Source organism: Heloderma suspectum, chromosome 4 (genome assembly GCF_057233095.1).
Source record: "Heloderma suspectum isolate Gila_16-S chromosome 4, 16-S_ref, whole genome shotgun sequence".
NCBI lineage: Eukaryota > Metazoa > Chordata > Lepidosauria > Squamata > Helodermatidae > Heloderma > Heloderma suspectum.
The window spans coordinates 251,902,130-251,929,244 of NC_139461.1; the positions used below are offsets into that span (position 1 = coordinate 251,902,130).

The following is a 27,115-nucleotide window of genomic DNA, read 5'->3' on the forward strand; positions in this document are numbered from 1 at the left end:
TGAATATTAGGGTAGGAGAATGAAAAAGTGTGTGTGTGTGTGTGTGTGTGTGTGTGTGTGAGAGAGAGAGAGAGAGAGAGAGAGAGAGAGAGAGAGAGAGAGAAGTATTATTTTTGGCACAAAGTCTTCTCTCCTTTCCCCCCATGCAGTTTATTAATCAGACACCCATAGAAAGAAATCTTTTGCCACTTAATAGAATCTTAGTGGAACTGTGTGTGTTATCTGAGCAGACTACAGCAAGACAACTAAAGAGAGAGGATCAAATATTCAAGAATCCTTTGTTGCTTAATCAATGAAACGTAAACTGTGGGAGCTGTCTCAGTGAGAATTTCTTTCTGCCTCTTACACCTGACATCAATCCCTGTGTAACCTTTTATTTATATGCCTTTTAAGGGACAAGAATCCAAGTGAAGGATGCCAGATAGACATTTTTTAACAGTGAAGCCTTTTATCAAAGAAAAAAGATATAGTTCAGCTGGCAGGAGTGCAACCTTCCCTGCCATTGTGTCCTTAACCCTATATTAGAATGGCGAGGGGAAAGTTCATTCCTCGTGTCACTCCATTCTTTCTTTTATGGAATTCTGCCAGGAAGGATGACAAGAGCAGTTGACATCGCAGGATGGAATCTTCTTGTATAATGCCATTCACTACGAAGGATGCATTTGATTCAGAAATACATCTGAAATACTGGTCTGGAAACGGCAAAAAAGCCTACTTAGCTGGTCTCTTTTGTCTTGTATTGATACAAATACTGTATCAGTTTTTAAAAAGCACACCCAACTGTGTGTGTATGTTGATATATTTCTCAGAAATAGCTTTGTTCTTAAACTAAAATAGTGAGTATAAAGATGTTCATGCTGAAGAATTCTTCATTAGTAAACAAGCAGAACACCCTTCATTTTCAGTGTGAATTGAAACAGATGCAAGGTTGAAACCATTCATTTTCCTCTTTGAACAGATCCAATTAGTCTTCAACTGATTCCACAAGCTTTGTTCTGCATTTTGTTTTCTTAAGTTAAGGAAGTTTATTGTGATGAAATTTGAGAACCAAATCCTCCAGGGCGTTCACAAGATTGTTGCTGAGCATGGATTTTTCTGGGGGAACTTCCCAGTGTGCGTAGTTTGCAAAGTAAAGATATTAAATCAGTGCTCAGAAAGCATGTTAGTAGAATGTTGATGCATAAGTGGTAGGTTACAAAGCCGTATATAGGGATGTTGGAGAAATCAGCAATGGAAACAAATGAGTTCGGATTTTCATGAATCTGACCCGCAGATTCTGCAGTGGACCCCTGTAGGGTGGATTCCATGGACTTGTGGACTGGATTCTAACTTTCCTGAATTTTGTGCAAATTTCATCATAGAAAAATTCACAAAATTAAAAAAAAGGTGACCCAAAATGCGCATTTCCCCCATAGGCTAAAGTGTGAAAATGTGCATGGGGGTGTGTGTGTTCAAATTTGGAAACAAAAAATAATCTGGTTCTGGTGATGGGCAGACGACAGAATGAAAGGCGCCTGACAATTGGCAAAACGTAACAGACGTAACGGATTTTACACAACAGTACATCCCTAGCCATATGCGAATTCTTGTCCTTTTACTGATGCCTTGTGTAAATACAGTAATAATATGCCTTCAGAAACAATTGTATAACACAGTGCTGGATCTTAAAGATGCATACTTATATTTAGTTTCACCTAAATGAGCTGGCATAATCAGGTAACTGCAATAATTTTAAGATACAAATGAAAAATATGGCAGCCATTTGGGCTGATCAAGCAGGGCCTTGGAACAGGACATTTTGAGCACCCATGCATGCACATACATACTTTATATAGAGAACTGTTCATTAAGCTGATGCTATTCTACCTGTATTCACCACAGTGTCTTGCATGGGAGCCCTGGGGAATCCCCATTGAAGTGAATGAAGGTGATCCAGCAAGAGCTCTTGATGGATTGTTTCTGCAGTCACCACTTCATCACTTAATGTGAAGGGGGAAATATGCAGGCTATACTTGGAATCAACTGCATTTCTGTGTATTGTAGATTTGTCTATTGCCCTATAGAGTCTTACCTGACTGGCACAACTAATTAAAAATGGAAGTTATATTAAGTATGGATGATGTTTTTCTAACAGGCAAGGTCCCTGGTATTCACGTAGGATGTTATAGAATGGAAGTGTAATTCAGCATAGTGCAAAAGCAAGCCAATAGGGATGTGATCCTCAAAGAGCATGGATGTGGTATTTATTTGGGTGTGATTTAAATTTGACATGGTAGTTCTTAGGGAAACATGGTCTCTCAAAATGTAAGCTAATCTCACTGCTAGCCCTATTGGTAACATACTTATCAGCTCTTAGAGGTAGGGAAAGGGGTGAGATGGATGGATATATAATGGAATAAAAAGTAATCCTGTGTTTGCTTCATTGAGCATTGAACCAGTGGTGGTAACATGATGATGGTACATGATGGTAACCCATGGTATGGGTTGTTGAAGTCTGAGTTGCTGTGATGTGTGAACGGAGCCACATTAACAAACCATTGTTTGTTAACCATGGACAACCCAGAACGGGAACCCATGGTTTGTTTAGTTGTGAACATTGGGTTGTTTAAACCATGGGTTGTCATTAGATGCAAACCCACAACCATAGGTTGTTCATGGGTTGTTTCGCCAGACTACAGAGGCAGCAAGAACAGTTAAAAAACAAAAACAAAAACCCCCAGCTGCTCTTCATAACATTACTACAGTACCACAAACACATTTGGGATTCAGGGAGGGAGCGGGCAAAGGAGGAGGGAAACAAACAAGGATTGAGAAAAGAAATCATGGTTTGTTTGATCATCATAAACCATAGGTTAGTGTTATGTGGGAATCAGGCTAATATTTACAATTCCAGCATAGCAGCAAAAGGATTTTTCTACATCTAAAATGTGGTGCTCCTTTGCTGCTCAGTATTAGCAATTTGCTCAATGACATTGGCTGATAGCTAGGCAGCAGTTCAAGTAGGTGTTTAAAAGTTGTGCTTGGAACAAAACACTAAACTACAGACAGCAACATTAAAGAGCATAATATATGCAATACACTGCCTTTTAGAGAGCTCAGTTGTTTTAGAAGTGCAATCTGCGATACGCTGTCCAGACAAGATGTATGTTTCCCTCTGCTGTGAGCTGGTGACCAACTCATTTCCCTTTGGCATTGCTGCTTCTGTGAGAAGGTGTGTGTGCATAATATGCCAGAAGCCTTCATTAATTTTGCTTTAGTCTTTAAGCATTAGTCTGCCATATTATGACCTCAAAAATGTGTCTACTGTATAGAACCAAATATGGGTAGTTAATGTTTACCCCCATACTTCCATCATTGCTAAAAGATCCAGGAGAATTGTGCAATATAACTGTCTAAACTATTGAAACAGTGAGGAGAGAGATTTATAAATCTGTTTGGTTGCACTGCTAGTATCATTTCATGCAATAGAAAATAGTAATGTACAAACTCCTTTTGTGCTCAGGATTTGTGTTTACAATTCTGTATTGTCTGTAGAAAATAATTAGGTTTTGTATATTTAATATTGGAAAGCACCATTACAGAAACCAGCTGTAGTTTGATATTCAATGTAAGTTTTCCTGCTCTTCAGTATTAAATTACGATGGAAGTAGTCCCATCACTAGTCTTATGTTGGTATTCAGTCTGCTCATGTTGAGTGCTAAAAGAGGGAAGGGCGGGGGTTGCTTCTGATTTCTCTGTAATGTAGACACTGGGGTCCTTGGATAGTTGTACTGGAAATCCATGGCTGGTTTACTCATCTTAACTGTTGCATCAAGTGATGACTTTCATGTGTTAATGAACCACCGCAAATAAAGCTTGCATAGTACCACATGCCAACACAACAAGAATGCTTTCAGTGGAGGCAGTCATCTGTTGAGTGTTGAGGGAAATGCACGCAAACACGGCCCCCAACAAGCACATCTTGACACATCAGTTTGATTGTCTGAATTGACAATGACTCCTAAATGGGTCATTTGCATTTGAAATAACAAGCTCAATTCCTGAAAGGTGGTTCAGATTTTGTAGTGGGACTTCGAACAAGATCTTGCAGTGTGGAGTGCTTCTGTTTGTGTGCTAGTCAGGACACTTGATTCCATTCTCCCTCCATTCTCTAGTTTTCTGTTTTTTCTGCAATAGACACTCAATGTTCTGTGGCTAGTCATTGGGTTGTTATTTTTGGAGGGGACTGCCCCCTTAGTTTCTCCTCCCTAAATATTGTTTTGTACTGCTGCAAACCCTCTTGCTTCTCAGTGGCCCCATTTTGGGCTACAGACATATCTGCACTCACCAGCTTCAATTTACTGTTAGGAGTAGTGCTGTGTTCTCCATCCTCTGTTATGATCAAAGGCTGAGTACTGTGAGATGCGATGTGGTCTGAACTTTTATCCTGCGAACTTGGAAATCCAAACCATCTTTTCCAGAGCTACTGTTTTACTTCTTTAATTTAATATTGGTATTTTTTTGTTTGAGTTTGTTCATAACTTGATGTTGAGATTCATTTTAAAGCATGACATCCTTTAGCCAGTTTCAGGAAGTAGCCAGCGAAATGTTGCATTATTGTATGCTCTACTTGAATAACATTCCAAGCAGAAGTTAATTATAGCTTTATAAGACAGGAGTTTCTGGTTTAGTTTAGAGGCTGATTGCAGATGAGGTCTAGGATCTAAAATTACTGCTTCAACCAACTGTATAAATGTGGCCCTGTGTTCATTCTGGAGCATTTTGTTTTTGACCTGTTGAGTCACTTGAAAAAGAAAAGATACTAGTGCAGTCACACCACTGATTAAAGATTGGGTTTCTGTTTTGTTTAGGTAGCTTCATATAGTTATCTTTGCATGAATTCCCTTGAGGGCTTTAAAATTTGATGACAATTTAGTGACAACTGAAATTTGAAGTCTGGTGACCTTCCGTCCTTCCACAGCCAGCCCAGTAGGGGCAGACTTCAAGCTTATAGGATTGCTTTGTTTTTTTTACTAGAGCCCCAAGGTACGCCAACCGGAGCCAGATGCAAAATAGTGGCTTCAGAAGGTGGACATAGAATTGCAAAGCAAAGTGCCTCTGAGCACATGGCCAGCTGAGGAATTTGTTTTCAAAAATAAGTGATGCTTGCACACACATTGACCAGGTTCGCATGATCATAGAGGGGAAAATGTTATTATTTGGCTTATTTCCCCTGCTGCACATGCTGAGGCGATTAGCATAATTACTCTCGCCAGCACGGCTTGCTGTATCATGGGAACCTGACAAGGGTGGCTTGTTGCCATGGTTAACAAGCCACCCAGAATCCATGGGCTGTTTTAGGGTTCTGGGATGGCTTGCTAAATACAGCAAGAAGCACCCTCACTGGATTCGCACAGCATGGCAAACCACATCAGTGAGGGTAGGTATGCAAATCCCCCCAACACGTGACCGGCACACATGGCAAGGGAAATAAGCCCCTGCAGCTTATTTTCCCCTCTGTGATCATGCAAACAGGCCCACAAATCTATTCCTATTCCACCTCCCCCCTCTCAATTTCTTGATTTCAGCAGCCTAATTTAGGAAGAAAAAAGGTTCTTTGTTGCTCCTTCTTAAAAGGTTGGGAGATGAAAACTCTTGCTATCTACTGAAAATCACCTGGAGATCTACCAGAAGATCCTGATCTACTTTCTGTCTGCCCTTGACCTTGTCTGCCTTTTCCTAGTGTTTTGACTTGTGTGTGTCATGGGATGTCTTCGGCTGAGGTAAAATAGCAGGCGGCCATTGAAAAAGAGCCAGTATCACCTGTGGGAGCTGGTATTGTATGCTTTGAGGAGTGTCTCTGGAAAAGTGGTTTGGATCTCTAAGTTACCAGGATGAAAGCTGAGATCATTTCTTGTGTTAGGTCATCCTGAATCTTGTTTATCCTTGCCACCATTTGTCAGAATCCAATGTTGTATCTTTGCTGATTAACTTCATACATGTGGGTAGGAGAAACAGCTGTATTTCTTTTTTGGTATTGAGAGGAGAACCTAGATTTTTATTTCTTCCCTCAGTCTCTTATAATTTTTCATTGCTTGGTGTTTGGGATTAGGATAAAAACATCTTAGAGGTCCTGTGCTGTGATAAGGTAGATGGGTGCCAAGGAAATCTTGGCTTTCCTCCCAGAACTTTGTTTAAACACTTTCCATTTAGGACAATATAGGCTAGGGCTCCCTTTTGGTTGCTCATAATAAAATGCAATATGTATTTGTAATTTGCCAAACTAACAAAAATACAGTATAGGATTGGCTCTTGCACATGTTAAATAGTAGTGGCATCGCCACACAGGAGTACATACTTGCTATGCTCTGGTGATATCATTGAATTTTGTAATTTACTTGGTTTGAAATATGGATTGCTACACTCTTGTATTTTGAAATAGGTCCCCCTCCCAGTAGTTCTTCTCTGGCTCAGACTGCAGTCTGAGCTGGGGAGGAACTCCCTTTTCCTTACATGGCTGTTTCAGTAGAGAAGGAAGTCTTTCTCTTGTCCCTGGTGCATGGAACACTGATATGGCACTGCATCAAGGACCCTGGATGCACTTTCGATGGTTGAGATGCTGCTACTGCAGTGTCAGAAGTGCTAAGGAAAGTGTGTGTGTGTCCCTGATGTAGCAGCCAGATAAAGAGTGGCGGTGGTGGGGGGACTCATGGGGCTAGGGTGTGTAACAGATTTGAATCCCTAATGTCATTTTTTTTTTAAAGCAAGCAAATTCTTGTTGTCCTCTTCTTTTCAGAGCTGTGCTCTGTTCATGCTTTCTCAACAGCTGAATTCCCCGTGAAGTTTGTCACTTTTTGAAATGCCACTGTAGAATTTTATGAGAATTTCTTTTGCGGCAGCAAAGTTCCTCAAATCAGCTGATCTGTTGGGGAATTTTGCACTCTTGATAAGCATGTGAAAGCAAATTCAGTTAACTTCCCATTCTGTAAATAAAAGTGCATACTAATAATACATCTTTTTAAACTTCTGTCCAATTGGTTTCCAGTGAATGCAGCAATGGGGAAGCAGATGATCTAAATCCATGTAAAATAGAAACCTAAATGTGAAGTAGTACAACATCCTGTCTCTTTATAAGAATGATTAAACCAGATGCCAAGTTGTTTGAGCAGAGTTAAGCAGATTAAACTGGAGATAAGAGGTATGAAAAAGAAGAGATGAAAAGTCAACTCATGAGGACTCAGGCAATTGTATTCCTCTACAACAGACAGTGCAAAGGTATTTCATTTCCCCTTGGATTCCTGAGATTATTGTTAGCATTCTCATGGCTGGGTAAAAACATAGTGGCAGCCTTTTTCTTTAAAGGCAAAGGAATAAGTACAGCTGGCTGGTAGCAGGGGGTCTTTATATTTAAATAGCTGAGGGAGAAAGTTCAAGAGTTAAATGTCTGGATGTATGAGATGTTTGTAGGATAAAACAGTAGTTTGTGTGTGATGATCAAGGTCTAGTCCACAGGTCAGTTTAAATGTTTCTGTAGTCGCTTCTAGTTAAAGGTTGTTTATCAGATGGAAGTAGGTTGTTGGTTTACTGACGCATAAGGTTTCATAGTCATTAAGATGCTGCACCATTTTCTGTCATGTTAGTGAAGCAGCGTTTAGTAAGTCCTCCTTTTCTTTCTTTTTTTATATACATACATGCATTTGTATATATCCATAACAATTAATACATATGTAATGCATACATATGAAAATACAACTGGCCTGCTTTTGTTGAAGCTTATGTAAAATTGCTAGTTGGTAACTCCTACTTGATATAGCCTCAGCAAGGATTTTAGGGTTTTGCAACCACTAGATACCAACACTGTATTTGGCATGAAAGTGTTATTTGTGTATCTCCTTCTCACAAGTTTCCTTGATGTAAATTAAACTCTGATAAAATATGTAAATTGTTTAAACAGTAGAGCTTCCAAGAAGATTCATGTGTTAATTAAAATTCAGTAAGAAAGGGAGGGGGGGAATCTAATTCAGAAAAGAGGTGTACTAAGGAGAAATGGTATCAGTCATGCTAAAACATGAATATTACACGTGGTCTTGCTATTTTCAAATGTTTGTTAGTGGCTGTTATGGGCAGGATGTTACTCACCTGACAAGTGAGTAACAGCCCTTTTAAAATACACTCCTGAGACAGCGTATCCTTGCCCTACTTCCTTTGTTCAAAAGCCGCAGCAGTCTGGTAGGCTAGTAGCCTATTGAGAATCAGGTGGAGGCATCAGCTGTATGAACTGGTGCCACCACATGGGGGTTCCCCATGTAGCCCCTGCTGCCCACTTCAGTGCATCTCTCCTTTGAGCAGTCATGATTGGATCAGTGGTACAGCCTGCATTGAGAGCCCTCATATAGAGATGACAGTTCACATGTTTGAAGCCTCATCCAGGTTCCCACTGGCCCATGAGTCTACCAGCAGCCTCATGCATTCTGTCAGGTGCCTGCATGGGGGCTTTTATACATATGAACAACAGAGCTTAACCTTCCATGTACATGTTGCAAATTAAGGACTGTTCAGAGGGATTTCAGGCTTTCTTCCCTGCTGTCTGCATCAGTATTGCTAAGGATATAAATTGTAGGCAAGCCAGTATTTTTATGAATTGTAGCACAAAGGGAAATGTAGTGTGTGTTTGATCTAGTCTTGGAATTGCTGTTCAGAATTAATGTTCTCTTCTTTTGTACTGCATGCCAGTTGGAGTTACTGAATTATAATTAGCAGTACCAAAGCACTAGTATATCTAGGACTTGGCGTTATGTCTGCTTAAATTTGTGCAGGTACCAGGTTAGTAATTTGATGCCGCTGTTTCAACTCTGCTTGAAAGGGTGTGTCTCTCTTCCCCCTGCCTCCCCAGATAACAAGTCCTAGTCGAATCCATTCTGAACTAAGTATTGGATTAAAGAATTAGGGTTTTGTGACTTTACTTACACAACTGTAAAACCTTAGCTCTCTTAGAACATTAAAGCAGAGCTGCTTGTGATTGACAGGAGCATCCCAATCCATTTAGGAATCCCATTTAGGGTGGGATGTAGCATCAGTTAGTGTGAAGGAAAGTCAGCCTGTGACGAAAGGGAGAGAGAGAATATAGACAAAGAGATGTTTCAGTTTATAATCTCAGAATTTACTATGAATTATAAGGATTATTGCTTAACAAGATAACATCTGTTTATTATTCAGTTGTTTAGTAATTATTGACAAGTATTTTTACAACATCTGTTTTGTCTCTTCCTTTTCCATGAGTGTGAAGTAAAACACCTTCTTGAATCTACCTTTTGCTGGGTGTGACAGCAGGCTGCTTTTAGATGTCATGATAAACCATGGTATATCTTGGTGGAAATGCACCTAGGCGAGCTTTGGGGTTGTCCGCTATCCTTCCGCAATCCTCTTCTGGTGGAGCTACAAGGAGGAGTTTGGAAGCCTTTCCTTCTGATTGTTGGTAATCACAGCTGGTTGTGTTTGGACACAACAAATTGTATTAAATTTTACCATGGTTTGTTTGAAACAAGACATCTTCAAATCATGAGTTAACAAACCATACTTTAGGTTAACCACAGTTTACAGTTCCGATGTAACTCTCAGTCAGCTATGGTGAATTGAAATCTGAAGCAAAAGCTTGTGATCTCCTTGCAGCTGTACAGAGAAGAAAACGAGAGTGGGCCTGAGGCTCCCCTAGGCTCACTCCTATCACGATGAACCATAGTTTATCATGACAGCTGACTTCAGCCACAGACAATGACCTCTTATTCTTTTTAGCTAGTATGAGATGTGTCTTCATTTGAAGGGAACTTAAAAAAGCTAAATGTATGTCTTTCTTTAAAAAAATATATACACAAATTAAAATTAAATTGAAAAGTAGAAAACCTGGGGTAGAAAATATACACAATGACTTGGATCCAGAGTTGTCCTTCCATGGGCTCCTTTTGTCCACGGAAAGCTTTTGATCCAGTGGAACTTTTCTGCTGGCAGAATGGATGACGTGGCAATCTTTGATTCTCCCCTTCCCGTTCCACCCAAACATCTGTTCTAGAGGATTGGGGGACCCTCTGGAACAGTGTGGAAGGTGGTACTGCAGAGAGAGGAGGAATCAGTGAAGATCTCCTCCTGTTCCCATCAGCTGGAGTGTTCTGAGAAGAATTCTGCTCAGGCAGTGCTCCCACTGGCAGGGGAAAAGCAAGATCCAGCTCAGTAAGAAGGAATAGGAAGAAAAAGCCTAACTATGGGTAAAAGTACTGGAAGTTTCCCCAGAGGCTAAGACCAACTTTTTAAATTTTTACTGAAACTGCATTCATCTTAGGTTTGGAATGTTCAACCATCATTTTACCTTAATAATCTGGACCCTTTGTTAATGTGGTATGATGTGTGTGCCCTTTTATTTAATTTTATTTATTTATTTATTTTTTATTTACGTAGACTACGGCGAAAATAAGGGAACGCTTTTTGCGTTGCCCTTATTTTTGCCGTAGTCTACGTAAATCTTTATGTAGACTAGACGTGCCAAAATAAGGAACGCAAATGGCGGCGCCCATGGGCCGCCGCCATTTGCAGACGCGCTTTTTTTTCCCCCCAAAGTCACCCGTGATAGGCTACGTGACGATTTACGTAGCCTATCACGGCTGACTTTGGAAATCTAGCTGTGATAGGCTACGTAAATTGTCACGTAGCCTATCACGGGTGTGTGTTTTTGTTTTTTTTTACTTTTTAATTTTGTAATGGCGGCAGCAGCCGGTCGGGAGACCGGGCCCCGCCCCCGCTGAACCGCCGCCGGGACTCGCCGCCGAGAGGGACATTCGGCCACGGTAAGTCCCATCCCGGGGGGAGCGGGGGGCTGGCGGAGAATTTCCCCAACACTTTCGGGGGGCCGAATGCCTCGGCGCTCGGCCTCCCGAAGATTCGTGGAGAAATTCTCCACCATCCCTAACCATATCCCAAAGCCTTGGGCAACTCTGGAAGCAATGCAAGACCTTAAAACAAAAATAGGTTCGTTTTTTGGTGGCTTGGATTACAGGGATTAGTCTTTAAGGTGCCAAGACTACTTGTTATTTTTGCTGTAATAGACTAACATGGTTACCTTCTGAGAACTATGTGGGTGTGTCCTCCAATCATGACCTCTAATTCAGGGTGTGTAGTTTACGAGTTACCAATCCCATGAGTTTACGTATTGTATCTACATTTTTTAATTCTTCTGTGAGTTGTACTGTAATACAGTCACCCACTGTGCAGTAGTATGTTCTGATAGTAGGCTGAAAACCCTTCCTGCTTGTACAAGCTTTGGGATAACAAGAAGACATTGTATACCCATAGAATACTCTCTGAGCTTCAGGAAATTCCAGCATTCTTGGCTTTATTTTATTTGCAACCAGAACACAACACTGCAAAAATTATCTGTGGGTAACACTGCTCTTCCATAGCTCAACCTTCCAGATGGGGTACTTGGGTCTTCAATGAACTATTGTTCCCCACTGCTGGCAACCCAATCAGCTGTTACTTTCCCTCTTATAGAAGCACATTGTTTGATTTACTGCAAAGTACTAGTCCTGATGTAGCAGATATCTGGAGAAGGAAAAGGGGTTGCCAACTTGATTTAGCAGTTTTATCTGGCATGCAGCATGTGAGCCTATGGAGTTAGATTGTTTGCATATTCAGACTTTTACGTGAGCATATTGGTTCAGCCTAATGACTTTTTAATAATTTGGGGTAAGTGTTTTTTTTGTGGGGTGGGGGTGCTAGGGAGTGGAGTTTTGAAATGGCCCTTTTGCTGCTGCTTACTGTTCTGGAGTGACATTTTCAAAGCATGCTGTTTTGAGAGGTTTAACACACACACACACACACACACACACACCCCTTGATTCCCCCCCTCCTATGTTTCACCTATTCCTGATTGGTGATTTGTATCACAAGATAATTGAAGTAGAAGCACAGAATATGATATAATTTTGTTTTGAGGTGTTTGTCATCTCAAGAAGCAATCCACTATGGGGGGGGGTAGAGGGGTGTTCAGGGGATGGTCCTCGAGAATTGGGTCATAGTGAATTCTTCCTACAAATAGCAACTGAAATGACTAAGCTAGTTTATTATTTTTAACAGAGAAAAATAATTCTAGGCAAAATGAATTTGGAGGCAAATATTAAGCAATTTGTTTCTTGGGCTTTTTAAGGCCTTGCTTCTTCGCACAGGCCCCAGAAGACCAATATTCTGATTTTTCTTCTAATGCTGGCAGTAAAACTGAACTATTTCAGCACCTTATCGTCCTCCATGGGATTAAGCTGTCTCAGAACTAGGTCTGTATGCCAGCATTACTACCTGCCCCCAAAGCTACAAATGGGACTTCCTCAGCAGGTGTAAATGTCATTATTGTTGTAGAAATTATTGAGCTTTATGTACTCCCCACTTTCCTAAGGAATCAATGAAAAGCAAGTAAGAATGGGAAGCTGTGTTGAGCAAAAGGCATGTAATGTCCTTATCTTTCCAGATGTCTTCACCCCCCCCAATACTTCTTTCTCACTCCTGATAGAGTTGTATTCTTATGTACAACTGCACTCATGTATACTACTTTTTACCCTTTTCTGCCAACTTTTATATTAAAAGTTTTCAAGCCCCAAGTGTTACTCTACACTTACTAGAGGAGCTGTTACTGGATCTAAAAACTCCACTGGGATTAATTGGAGCACTAAGAACTAATTGGATTGTGTGTATCATTGGTCTTGAACTAATGGGTTGTGATGTGACCCTAAACTGTGTCACATACAGATTTAAGTTGCCCTACTGGAATTTTGACATTTTAAAAACAATATTAAAAAGAAGAGGGGGAGAAGGAGGATATATATATGGTAAAATGTTTAGATAATTGTTGTGAACCACCCAAGAACTTTGGCTATTGGGCGGTATAGAAATGTAAGAAATAAATACATAGAATGGGTACCATCTTAAAGTTTGGGTTTAACTTATGGGTCTTAGGTCTGCAAATATACATTATGGGTAGGACACATGAAGATTTCATGTAGTTGTATACTGATCGCTTTGTGGCTCCTGAACGGTTTTGGATAATGTAGCTGTGAAGTTGCATCTACAACATGGAAACTTTTAAGAAGCTAAATGTATCTGCTCTGATGGATCTTAAAAGCAAGCAATTTATGGAGTGTGTGTTTTTCTCTAATAGCCATCTTCCTTTATTGCCTGATTGTTGGCCCAGTTCTCTGTGCTGTTTGAAAGTTAAGACAACTTAATCCTTTCAGTTTGTCCTTCCAAGCGAAGTTGTAATTTAGACATTTGTGCACTACATGAGTTCTGTAACTGAGCCTAAGCTGGCTGACACTGTCCAGTAGGCTCTCTTTCACTCAGTGTTTTTTTTTCCTCATTTAGACATAGTTTTACACCTGTGTGTATGTTTTTCAAATGCGCCATTTTAGCAATAAAATACACAGAAAAAAATCCCCTTGCCTTAAATGGAACAGTTTCCATTGACTTTTGTATGCAGATAATCCACAGCCGTAAACAAAGACAGGAGTGCACTGAATGCTAAGTGTTGTATTTGCTTATTTAAATTGTTTAATATAAATTCAGTCTTGGAACAAGGTTATTTTATAAACAAGCTTGAGGAGGCTGCACCAAAATTCCAGCAATACAGACCGCTCCAGTTAGCATTTTGAGTGTCCAGGCAGTTATTGAGGAAAATGCTTAGATCATTTTGTTGCACTTTTGAGGTGGGGGCATTATTATTGAATCTGGAACCAATTTATTTAGCAACTTGGTAGCCAAACATGATAAGACGGTGGGTTTTGACTGTAGCAACCAGGAATGGTGCCATCAGTTGCCAGATCTGATACCACTCAGTCAGCTAGTTGAGCTCTTCCATGAGTCAAGAATACATAACTGTATACTCAAGCATTGGGTGGTCTTAACACATTTGTCAATACAAAATAAAAAATGCTATATTAACAGCAGCTGCATCAGTGCTAAAAACACCCTCTGTGCAGACAAAAGGAATCTGCTTGCAAATTTTGCTCAAAGGCATTCTTTTTAAGAAAAATGAAACTGTCTTTCCTGTGACCTTTCCCAGTTGGAAATGCAAGTCTGTTGGACCTTCCAGGGGCCAAGTATCTCAATTTGATGCACTGCATTTAATTGCAGTGGCGCAGCTGGAGACCCAGCAACTAATTGAATAATCCCAAATTGGTGTCTTCTGGGAATGCCCAGCATGATCAGTGCTTTGGTTTTGCCCTAGGAATAGCCTGCAAAGGAATTTGATGGAGAGTCTCTGGAGGGAACTTGAGCTAACAACAGGGAATTGCAGTGTTCGCCAGCTCTGCGGCCCTTATCTAGGCAGAGATTCAGTACATTTTTGGACAATGACCACTTCGTCGGGATGCCAAATGTGCCCTTGACACTGCTGACTGATAGAATCTTCAGCAGTAAAAGCCTTCCTTGTAAGTGAATTGTATTGGACTCCAGGTTGCTTTTCTTATCCCTTGGCCGCTGTGTCCAAAGCACAGTCATAGTTATTTTGATATCTGTGGGCCCAGTTAATCGTGGAGAGGTTTGGCTGCTATTGTGCTTGGCTAGAGGCCAGAGGGGAAGGGAGAGGCATGGGGAGCAATTCTGACCTTGATTTTACTAACTGCTATTTACATAATAGCATTTGTATCCTGCTCTTCTTCCAAATTGCTGAGGGCAGCATCCATGGGGTCATCCCGTTTTATCCTCAATAGCCTTGTGAAGTAGGTTAGAGAAACCTGGTCCGCATGTCACAGCAGCAGTTCCTGGGTTATTTAACCCAGGAGTTGCCAGGGACAAGCGAGTGAGCCATTTCCAGTTTCAATTAACAATCCAGTAATTTCCCATTCCTTGGTATTTTTGTTGTTTATGTCTGAACCTGGAAAGTCTGGGTTGTTTATGGGTAATGAAGCCAGAGTTAACGAAAACAATTGCCCAGAGTTTGTTACTGGGCTAACTCATAAACAACACAGACTTTGCAGTTTTGGACGTCATGAAACAACCCAGGAATGGGCATTCCTGGGTTGTTAACTGAAATTGGAAATTGTCAATCACTTGTCCCCAGCAGTTCCTGGATTAAATGACCCAGGAATTCCTGCTGTGATGTGCAAACCAGGTCAGAGAATGCTGCTGGGCCCCCCCCGGGGGGGGGCATCCAGTGTGTGCTGTGACTGAATGGATTTTAAACCCAAGTCTTCCAGTGTTAAGTCCATCACACTGTCCACTATACTGTTCACTTTTTACAAAATTCTGTGCATCCTTCAGAGTGGTCGACATGAGCCTCCCAGGCAGCTGCTTATCCAGGTGCTGAGGCCTATTTAGCTTTAACAATTTACTAGCACCATGTACAATTAGGCAATTCATATATTTTTCCCTCTGTTTTAACCGTGTGTATGTGTGGCTTTTCTTTTTGCCCTTGGTTTGCAGAGATTCGAGCCCAGCTTATTGAACAACTGAAATGTCTTGATCAGCAATGTGAGCTTAGAGTCCAGCTGCTCCAGGACCTGCAAGATTTTTTCCGCAAAAAGGCTGAGATTGAGATGGATTACTCCAGGAACTTGGAGAAGCTGGCTGAACGATTTCTGGCGAAAACAAGGAGCACCAAAGATCAGCAATTCAAGTAAAGTGTTCTTCCTTGGGCAAGGGAAGGGGAGGCTAGCAGTAAAAAATGGGATGGTGCTGGGCTAATGACATGCAAACCCTTTGCATTACGAATGACATAACGAAGTACTTGGGATTTGTGTGTGTGTGTTTTCTGGCTTTTATCATCAGTGCAAATATAGCGTAGTCCCATTCTGCCCCCCGCCCCCCCGTGATAGCTGGTGGCAGAACTCATACGTGTTGAGTCACCATATGTGCTCTCTGTAATCACATAGGACTTGTGTTTGTCGCCTGGTGGCTTGCACAGTGGAAAGGTACATGAACTCCTGCGAAATTTGGTACTTGAATGTAATCTGGGACTGCTTCCCACACTCCTGTTTGTGCATTAAAGGAGGTGACTTAAGTGTAGAGAAAGTCCCCATGCATAGCTCTTATATCATCCTATATAAAATGTGGTGAAATAGTCTTCCTAAAGCTGTGCAACTATAGCTTGCTGCTGATCATTAGGAGTTGTAAGGAGCTGTATGTTTGTTTGATGCATTTCAGCTTTGATGCCTGAGAGAGATTTCACACCAACAACATCATGGGTTGCTCACAGGGGCTCCTTCCTCCCTCTGTTATGATATGCACTGGCATCAGTGATGGGATGTGCTTGGGTTTCCTTTGTTGCAAAAGAAGTGGAAATTAGTGCTGCCTATGGTGGTTATGAGAATGGTTATGTATTGTGAATCCTCTGAAAAATGAATGGAAGGCTGGGTAGCGTCAATGCTGAGTGGAGGGTACTCAGTATTGCACAGTTCTGGCCTCTGTGTATTAGAACAGGGTGCACAAGCTGTGGTCCCCCATGGGTGCACTGACCCTGCCACTAAATTCCCCCTGTCTTACTCTCTACTCCCTCCTCCAGAGATCCTCATGCACAGGATATCTGCTGCTAGCAGCAAGAAAAGGGTGATTTGGATCAGGATCATTGGATGTGTGTGTGCATGTGTGTGTTTGTGCCTGTGCATGGCTGTGCACTTGTTGCCCTTCGGGGCAAAAAAAGTTGTACACCCCTGTATTAGAACAACAGTCTGATCATCAGTCTGTTTAAAGTACAGAGAAAATATATTTTTGACTTTTAGCCAAAAGAGATCCTCGGAACATGATTCATTTTGTGTGTCCTGTCAGCTGCATTTATTTCAGGAGCTGCCTATGTACTCAAAGATGGTCCGTTTAAAGGGAACTGCTTCAAAATTGCAGTATGGACCAAACATACCAGCTCTGCCTTTTTTTATTTGTCTCAATAGGGCATCCCTTATATCAAACCTAATATATAAAGAATGACCTCATCTTTTCTTGTACCATACTCAGGCATCACTCTTTCATCTTAAGAGAAGTCTATCACCTTTCAAAAGTCTCTCCTTTCAGTCTCAGCTGTTTGTGTCACCTGCCATCTGTCTGTTGCTAGTCGTTTTCCATAAAAAGTCTCTAACATTGCTAAATCAGTTTGAAACAAGAAAGCCCCATGGTGTCTGGGTGAACTAAGCCATGTAAGAATTGCCTAAAGTTGCTTCAGGAACTCAAGTTCCCCAGTCTGCTGAGCTTCCGTAGCAATGGCATCCAGAAACATTACCCTCCATCCATCACACAAGTCCACTATGCCATTAGAATAGATTAGCCATACAACACACATAGCCACGATATAGCCAAATATGTAATGAGATGCAAGAACTGCAGAAAGCAAGAGCTTTGGTCTTTGTGTCCTAGCTTCTTTTCCTGGTCATTGTAGGGAGAAAAATCTTGTATTAGTCATGGTGCTGCTAAGGATACAGGAGAACAAATGCAATGTGATGTCTCAAACTGAAGCTTAGAATTGGATACTTGGAAGCCGTGATATAAATTGCTGTGTACCAGGACTATTCCATGGTATATAACTTATACTATAACATATGACTTCTGCCTCCAAGTCCCGAAAGCTCCTCAGTGGATTAAAAACAAGGATGGTGTATACACTGAAAGGCCTTATTTGCACAGGAAGTATCTAATACTACTGCTTTCTCTCTTATCACTAAAGCAGGCACTATGGCTGGTTCACATGTCACGACAACTCCAGTGGTGTAGTGGAGCCTGGGCTCGCAGGCCAACAGTTTTTATTAGCCCAGACACTGATGTCATCTGCCACCCCACTCAGAATTTCCTCTTTTCTCCTAGCTTAGCAGCAATTTTCATAGTAGCTGGGAGGAAATGAATTGTCCCAACAACAGTATATTATTAACAGTTGTAGTGCAAAGTATTTTACATTGGCTTTGTCTTGAAAGAGCAACTAAGATCCATTAGCTTTACAAAAGACTTGCTCCTGGTGGAGATAAAACTGCTAGAACTGGTTTGTTGATACAGATCAGCAGCTACCTGCATTTTTGGACTCTCCTTGAGGGAGTGGCTATGAGGAATGTCATGACGAGCGCCTGCACCTCGAAATTCCCCCCCCCCAAACACTGGGATCTTGTGAGTAAACATGCTAGTGCATGCTGTCTGCTCACTCCTGTTGCATGCAGGAATGTGTAAACAAATCGCGGATGCTCCGTCACTGTGTGCACGCATCAGGAACTTTGGCTTGTTGGGTGAGAGACAACCCAGAATTCACCCTTCTTCTATTTCAGGATGGCTTGTCATGACATCCGAACCCAGCACGGTTTCCTCAGCATGGTTTGTTAACCATGCACAAGCCACCCTGAGAACCTGTGGCGTGGTGTTGGGTTCTTCAGGGTGGCTTGTTTTCAGAGTGGCTTGTTGTGACATGAGAATACAGCATGATGGTTTTTGTGTGACTTGTTGGAAAAGGCTACAGAGCTGCCTGGTGAAAAACATTTTGCTCTTCGCAATTTTGCTAACGATATCCCCTCTCTGTTACATCTTGAAATGACACCTGCCAATTTACTCCTCCACTTTGTCACCTCTCTAGACAACGATACTTTTCTCCCCCTGCCCCCTTAGGTGGGATTTGCATATATATAACATCATTTTTTTTCACCTTTGGGGAGATTTGCACGTATTTAACAGTACTTTCCCCACCCTTGCAGAGATTTGTGCAAATTTAACAGTTCAAAAAACTTTTGGGGAGATTTGCGGAAATACGCATTGCACTTAGTGAATTTGTGCAAATCTCCCTGATAGGTGTTTTTTTTTAAAAGTTAAATATGGGGAAAACTCCCCAAAGGTGAAAAAGAAATTCTACAAAATAAACTCTACCCCACTAATGAGTGCATTTGCGCTTATTAGCAGAGTAGGGTACTGAGTTGTGCCACAAAGCCCCATGGGATATGTGTTGGAAGTTGTTGGGAGGACTAAGGGGGAAACAAACCATGGCAAGCCACTGAGCACGAAATCATCTAGCAGGTTAACATGGGTTAAAGAGCGAACAACCAATTCATCATAGCTTATTTTCAGGGTAGCTTATCATGATGTGTGAACCAGCTTTATGTATTCTGTCATTCATAACTGCCACATGACATGAACTCTACCTGTATGTTATTTTGGAAAATTTCAGTCATTTCCTTTTAAGATTCTTTTTCTTTTACAGTTGTACCCCGCTCTTCTTACAAAATGCTTAGCGGCTTCCCTTTGGCTCCCATGTGGTCTCCTATCCTGGCAATGTACAGTGTCGAGAAAAAGTTTGTAAACCCTTTAGGATTGTCACATATTTCTATCCTCAAATGTTATTAGATCTTAATCTGACCCCATAGTCCTAGATAAAGAACAATAGATAACCTGATTAAACAAATGACACACAGACGTGATGCTTTTTCAACATTTTGTCTACAACTGATTCAGTATTCAATATCCATGTGTGAAAAACTATGTGAACCTTTACATTCAGTATGTGGTGGCACCTCCTTGAGCAGCAACAATTTCAAGGAAGTGTTTCCTGTAACCGTTGGTTCATCTCTCACATTGGTTTTGAGGAATTTTGGCCCATTACAGAACTGCTTCAACTCAGTGACATTTGAGGACTTCCTTGCATGAACAGCTTACTTCAGGTTCTGCCACAACATTTTGATGGGGTTTAGGTCCAGACTTTGACTAGTCCATTCTAAAACACAGAATTTCTTCCACAGCCATTCTTTTGTAGATCTGCTTGTATGTTTAGGATCATTGTCTTATTGCATGACCCACTTTCAATTCAGATTCAGCTCATGGATGGATGGTCTGACATTTTCTAGAATCTTCTGATACACTGCAGAATTAATGGTTGTGTCAATGATGGCAAGCTTCCAGGTCCTGAGGCAGCAAAGGAGGCCCAAACCATCACATTCCCACCACCATACTTGATGGTTGGGGTGAGGTTCTTCTGTTCGAACTCAGTGTTTGTTTTTCACCAAACATAACATTTCTGATTGAGGCCAAAAAGTTTTACCTTTGACTTGTCTGTCCAGAGAACATTGTTCCAGAAGTCTTGGGGATCATCTATGTGATCTTTAGCGAACTTCAGACAGAAAGCAATATTATTTTTAGAGAGAAATGGTTTCCTCCTGGCTATCTTCCCATGAACAGCATTCTTCTTCAGTCTTTTTCTGATTGTTGAGTCATGAATACTCACATTAGCCAAGGCGAGAGTGCCTTGCAGATCCTTGGATGTTACTCTGGGGTTCTTTTTGACTTCCTGGATGATACGCCAGTTTGTTCTTGGAGAGATTTTGGTAGGACAACCGCTCCTAGGTAGAGTGACTGTGGTCTTGAACCTTCTCCATTTGTAGGCTATCTGTTTGACAGTGGATAGGTGGAGCCTCAAATCCTTAGAAATTGTTTTGTAACCCTTTCTAGACTGACGAGCAGCGATAACTGCTTTTCTGAGGTCCTCAAAGATGTGTTTTGATCATGGCATGACGTGTTTCCACATGACCGCATGGTGAAGGCCAAACTCACAAAGTTTCTTATCCTTTTATGGGGGGGGGGGCTTCCCAAACTCACCTTTAAAGATCTACCTAATTACTTCAACACTAGATTCTAATCATTTCCTTTAATTGAGCTGATGCAAGCAGGAATTCACTTACTTTTGCACATACCCTGACTCTTAAGTACTAATTGTTTGCTTAATGTATACATTGTTTTCTTTCACATAACACGGAATTGATTATGTAAACTCTACTGGATATTTAGAAAAGGACTGGTTTTGATTCACAAAGGCTACTGTGGTAAAACTATGGAATTTCCATAATTATCATTAGGGTTCACAAACTTTTTCTCGCACTGTCCATGGTCAGACTCGCGTACCTTCAATAACAGAACTGCATCATGTACCTTCAGACCATTCTCTTGTACATGAGTGTAAGTAGCTAGCTGCCTTATATAGCAACAGGCCAATGGACCATTTGCCCAGACCAATGGACCATCTTATCTACTTTGATGGGTAGCAGTTCTCCATACTCTTGGCAAGAGGCTTTTCTAAGCCTTTCAATCCTAGTTCCTTTAAATGGAGCTGCCAGGGATTGAACTTTGGATCATCTACATGCAAACATGGTCTCTGCCATATCTCACAAAACGGCTAAACAAATGTAATACTCTCGCATATTTTAAGACAGGATTATAAAATGGCTTTAGAAAACAAGGATAATCTTTGGAAGTAAGATGCTAAGCAACAATTGTAAATTTTGGAATAGCAGAATAGCCAGGACATCCCAGCATGAAATTCAGGCAGCTATTTGGCTGCCTGTGTGAAGTAAGAGGATGCAGAAAAAGCCTGGCAGTCATCAGGCTGAGCACTTGTAAACAACAGCTGTTCATAACTTTGAAGGACTTGGGGGACGGGGCAGGAACCCGAATATCATCACTGCTTGAATTTCTTAAAATATATCATCAGAATAAACAGTGTGTTAGGACATTCAAGTGTTTTGAAAAAGTAAACGCTGTATGTATTAAAACAATATTAAACCTTTAAAATCTATCACACTTTGGGCATTTTCACACATGATCTAAGAGCACCTTGAACTATGGTGTGCATTGCTTTTGGATGTTAGAAAGAAAGCTATGTTAAAAAAAGGGACATAGTAACCAGTGTTGGTTTTTATGCTCAGGTTATAGAAACAGGAAATGGAAAACCTGATTTATTTGACTGGGTTTGGATGTTGCGATAACCCACGATGGGTTAAATAAGCCACGATGGCTTATTTAACCCATCATGGGTTATCACATCATCGAGGATTTTTTAACCTATGATGACTTATTTGGCCAAAATAACCCATGCAGATAACCCACGGTCTACAGTAGGGTTTATTTAAACCATCATTGGTTATTGTGTCATCTGGTGGTCACTGTGGGTTATTTTGGTCGCCTACAGAGTTGTGCAGCAAGAGTGTTCAAAACTGCTGCTGCTCTACTCCTTTCCAGCTTTAGTGCTTTATAGTGACCAAGCCCACAGTGTCAAGGGGGCGGGGGGAAATGCACAATTTCCCTATTGGAGCAAGTTAAAGCAAGTAAGCTAGCAATGGGGGCAAATGCCTATTTCCACTTTTGCACAAAAGCAATAATAGTGGTATACCAGCACGGGGAACAAGTAAAACCAACTTTGCCAGCAGTGACAATGGGGGAAATGTGCATTTTCGCTTTTGCGGAAATGCGCTATAGCACTTTACTGGTATTAGGAGCGAATTAAAGTGACCATGCCCACAGTGTCAAAGTGGGGGAGGGATGAGCCACTTCTCTATTGGGAACAAGTTAAAACAACTAAGGCACCAATGTCTATTTTGTGCACCCAGGATTTTTGCTCCTTTCACAGTTTGCATGCAGGTTTTTGATGGTGCATCGGGTGCCTCCTGACTAGGGGAGGCTGTGTATGAAGTTTTCACCAGTGTGGTGTAGTGGCTAGAGTGTTGGACTGGGAACTGGGAGCTCTGGGTTCTAGTCCCCACTCAGCCATGGAAGCTCACTGGGTGACTTTGGGCCAGTCACAGACTCTCAGCCCAACCTACTTCACAGGGTTGTTGTTATGAGGATAAAATGGAGAGGAGGAGGATAATATAAGCTGCCTTGGGTTCCTTTGCAAGAGGAAAAAAGGCAGGATATAAATGCAATAAATAAATAAATAAGTTTTGTCCCGATCTTGCAACCTCCCACAGTTTCATTACCACCATCCCCTTTTTGGTGCACTCAGGATTTTTGCTCCTTGGTAAGTAGTCGTGTGGGGGTTTGATGTTGGATTGGGTGCCTCCAGCGCTTCCCGCGCTTTAGAGGTGAAACAGCACCACTGCTCGGGTGGGAGGACTGCAGCAGGACGGGGGTGGGGAGTGAGTGAAATTACACACAGTAGTTTAATAAGCTACTCACAGTAGCCTTTAGCCCATTGGTGTGGTCGGGGATCATGGACTATTTTAAAAATAAGCTGCTGTGCGTAGCTTATTAACCCATCATGGGTTATTGTGACATCCCAACACGGCCACTGTGTTTTGGCATCTAAACCTCACTGAAAATTGCTGAGAGCTAAACCTCTAAAGCCCAGTCTGGATTTCAAAAACCACATTGTCAGGTTCTGACATACATCCAGTCTTCAGGAGCTATCTTAGCAGAACAGCATAAATACAGTAATTGGGCTTGTTAAAGTATCCTTCTGAAATCTTTTTTTATGATGTTCCCAGGAGTGAATTTAGCATAGGTAGCTGTGAGAATTGCTTGATACCTATGCTTGAGTTCCCCAAGTAATCAACAATGGCTCACTGAACCTGTTTTGTAAAATGAAATGACAGTATTTTCAGATCTTTGTATGTGATAGGCTTATTATACCAGTCAGAGCTATGTTCTAAGGCAGGTTCACTTCTTAAAAAAACCAGTAACCTACAAATTGTGTGTATAGTTTGCTTTTGCCTTATTGAATTGGTTGGCTTTATGAAAACCCTGATACATCTCATTTCAACACAAGTTTGAAAAGCCTTTATAGGACGAGGCAAGTCCTGATGTGGACATGCGGTGGAAAGTTCACAAGGGTGATTCTGTGTGCCTATATTTCTGAAGTTCTACCTCATAACTTCAAACCTGTATAGTTCATCAAGCATTTGTGTTGGCTGGGTTGTCGCATTTTCTAGGTCAGTCGTCCCCAACCAGCTGCCCTCCAGGTGTTGTAACCCCAGCTAGCATGACCAATCCTGCTTATTATTTGTTGTGGTAACTTCCTTTGTTCTCCCTGTTTGTAACCTTTATGCCAGCCTGTTGGCCATGATAGCTGGGGATAATGTGAGTTGTCGTCCAACACATCTGGAGGACACCAGGTTGGGGAAGGCATATTTATACAGTTGTTTAGTGGAAAACTAACAGAAGCTCTCACTTCAGCTCGTACTTGGGTTTTTAATAATCAAAGCTAGGTCTGAGAACTGACTGACTTTGAAATGATTCAGTTAGTAATAAGACATCCAAGACTTTTGTGTTCTAATAACATGCCTAAATCTTGACAGGCAACTTTGTCTACATTGTAGGTCTTCCCATTACTCTTATTGAGACTTCAACTAGTAAGCTATCTAACATGAATACAGCAACTATTGTGCAAACGAGAAATGGTAGGTCAAAAAGGAGGTGATATCTAGAGCCTTTTGGGGGGGGTACCTCCGTTTTTGCTTCAGTGATATAGTTGCTTGGGAAACAGATCTTAATCAGCACCATTAATCAACAGCTATCAGCAATATTTTAAAACCAGTACAAATGGGCTCCAGTCCCAAGTTTCATGAGCACATGCAGACTTTTGCATTTGTGTTTCAGTGCAAAGACTGCAGTGTAGTTGAACCAATTCCAGGTTTTGAGGAAATCTCATCTGTTAATTCCTTAAAGGCTAAGTTATTGGAGCAATACTTTCCAACCAGAAGTAATGAATTGGAGCTGATCTTTGATCTACATCAAAGGAGGGATCCCTTTTGAGCACTGCATTTTTTAAACTTTCTCCTTGGGTGGTCTTAAATCTAAAACAGAAAGTTTACCATTTTTTACAGCAAAAGTTAGCTTGCATGGTACAGTAGTTGTATTTAGTGGTGCTTAAACTCTTTTGTAGTTTCAGCTGGAAATGCTGTTAGCTCTCCCCCCACCCCCACCCCCATATGACATTTCCATCAGAGGTAGTTATCCTCCAGTTAAGACTGACAGTTCTGGTATATGTATGGATATTATTATGAGCGCATTCTTAAATGTTTTTAAGCAAAATCCCTTTTGCCTCCACCTCTGTTTTTTCCAGCAGTTCCTGTCTTTCCTGTCTACCTTTTTTAGACTGTGATCACTACCACAGGAGTAGCCCGTATATCTGCAAATATTTCTCAGTGCTCACCTGTCTGTGCTAAATAGATATTATGTAAATAACCAGTGTATTTTGTAAATCTCTTTGGGACGAAAAGTGTAAAAACATAAGAGGGTAGCTTAATGTAACCAAATTGTATAGAAGTTGAGTAGAGCCCCCATGGTATAATGTAAAAACTAAAGTGGGTTACCAAGACTTTTATCCTGGCTGCATGAGGCTGAGATTTGGGTGTGGACTGATGGAGGTAGCAGGCCGAGATAGAAATCAGAATCCTGTTGTGCTTGATCATCTCTCTCCCCGCCCCTCTCCCACCCCGGCCTTTCATGTGTAGCCGCATGTAGTGTGTCAACACGCAAACCGGCGCCATTAGACACCAGCGGTTCTATTTGCCATATTTCTGTGGGCCCTTGGTATTTCTGCTATGCACCGCCTTGGAATAGCTTCATGAATTGTGGTGCAGTCATTTGGACAGCTGAGAATTGTTTCTTTAACTCTTTAATGTCTATACCTTTTTGCTTTAGTTATATACGAAGGGAGAAAACGCATTTTCATGCTGTGCTGCTGTAGCGCTTTTAGGGGGGTGGGGGGCTGTTTCCATATTTTGTGAGGAGGCTCTCAGTCCATACCAGGATGCCCAGTCTAAACAGAGATGGCATGGGATTTAAGTAGCCAGTCTTGAAGAAGAAGAGACTGGGAATCTCAGTCCTTCTGCTTTGGTGTTTGACACTTTTAGATATTGGTGGTGGCATGTCTAGGATCTGGTTTACTGTTTGACTTTTAGCATATTAATTCTTGGTGGTTTTATGAATTCAGTAGTGGAATATGGGAAGCTGGGATTATGGCAAATATGGAAGCAGAAAACAAGATTTTAGTTTTGTTTGTTTTTTCTTTAAAGAGCATGTATGTAAGTAAAGCCTTGGTATGACATTTCAGTTGGACTAGGAAGCATCTCCTGCTTTCTGGCAAATGTTTAGAAGAAGCAAAAGGGGAACTAATTAAAAATAAGATATCTCTGTGAAAAGAAACCTTTAACCTCCATAAAAAGGTTGTCACTGGGCAAGTCTTCCTAGATGTGTTAACTTTTAGGCACTAAGCTAAGACATTTGCCTGAGCTTTTAGTAGCGCTTACATTCTTTGCTGTAACTGTTTTTATTTGTTTTGTCTTGTTTTACTTTGTTTTAATATTGTTATGTTTCTGAAACAACATAGGTGTTGTAAGTAGAAAGGCAGGGTAAACATTTTTTAAATAAACAACAACTGCAGTGTGTAGGTAGTTTTTGCTACTAAGGTGTGTGTGTGTGTGTGTGTGTGTGCACGCGCGCGTGCATGTTTAAGTAAAAGCATCTTGCCTTAGCAGCTTTCCATGATGGCAAGTTGCTGCTGACCATGAATAAACTCCTCTACTTGTTTTTCTACTGTATTTTCAGCTCAGATAAATGAAGGCTAGTTCCGAGTGGGTAACTCATTCTTGGGCAAAACATTACTTTTCTACAGGAATCTGTGGGAGTGTCTACTGAAGTAGTCGTTCCCTTCCTAATGTTTGGGGAAAAACATAGATTTTGATCCATTGGAGAAAAAGATCCAAAATCCGCAGTAGGACAATAGCTTTATAAGGACCAAGCAAAATGTCACAATAGTGAACAAATTTTCATGTTCTCTAGACATCTTCATTAGGCTGGATGTTAAGCAAAATGGAGGCAGGAGAAATAGCTGCTATGATAAAGCCATGACAGCTGCAGATTGGAACAGTCTTAATATTCTAGGATTTGTGCAGACTGACAGTGCAATCCTATACATGCCTACATAGAAGGAGGACTCACTGTTTTCAGTGAAACGTATTCCCAGGTAAGTATGAATAGGATCACAGGCTTAGATTAGAATCATAGAATCATAGAATACTAGGGTTGGAAGGGGCCTATAGACCATCGAGTCCAGGAATCCAAGTCAAAGCATTGCTGACAAGTGGCTGTCCGGCCTCGTCTTGAATGCCTCCAGTGTGGGAGAGCCAAGCACCTCCCTGGGTAATTGGTTCCATTGTTGTATTGCTCTAACAGTCAGGATGTTTTTCCTGATGTTCAGCCGGAATCTGGCTTCCTGTAACTTGAGCCCATTATTCTATGTCCTGCACTCTGGGATGATTGAGAAGAGATCCTGGCCTTCCTCTCTGTGACAACTTTTCAAGTATTTGAAGAGCACTGTCAGATCTCCCCTAAGTCTTCCCTTCTCAAGGCTAAACATGTCCAGTTCTTTCAGTCTCTCTTC

General features: G+C 41.3%; 1 protein-coding gene across 5 annotated transcripts in view; it reads left to right on the forward strand.

Annotated features, from left to right (window-relative positions):
- SRGAP2 (SLIT-ROBO Rho GTPase activating protein 2) overlaps positions 1–27,115 on the forward strand; it is a 230,731-nt gene that overhangs the window by 60,880 nt on the left and 142,736 nt on the right. For 4 of the 5 annotated variants that reach the window (XM_084853307.1, XM_084853309.1, XM_084853308.1 and 1 more), the window contains exon 3: positions 15,436–15,628. The exons of the other annotated variant lie outside the window; for it this stretch is intronic. In XM_084853307.1, the coding sequence (XP_084709433.1) occupies positions 15,436–15,628 (193 nt within the window). The remainder of the gene's footprint in view (positions 1–15,435; positions 15,629–27,115) is intronic. 5 annotated transcript variants of the gene reach the window in all.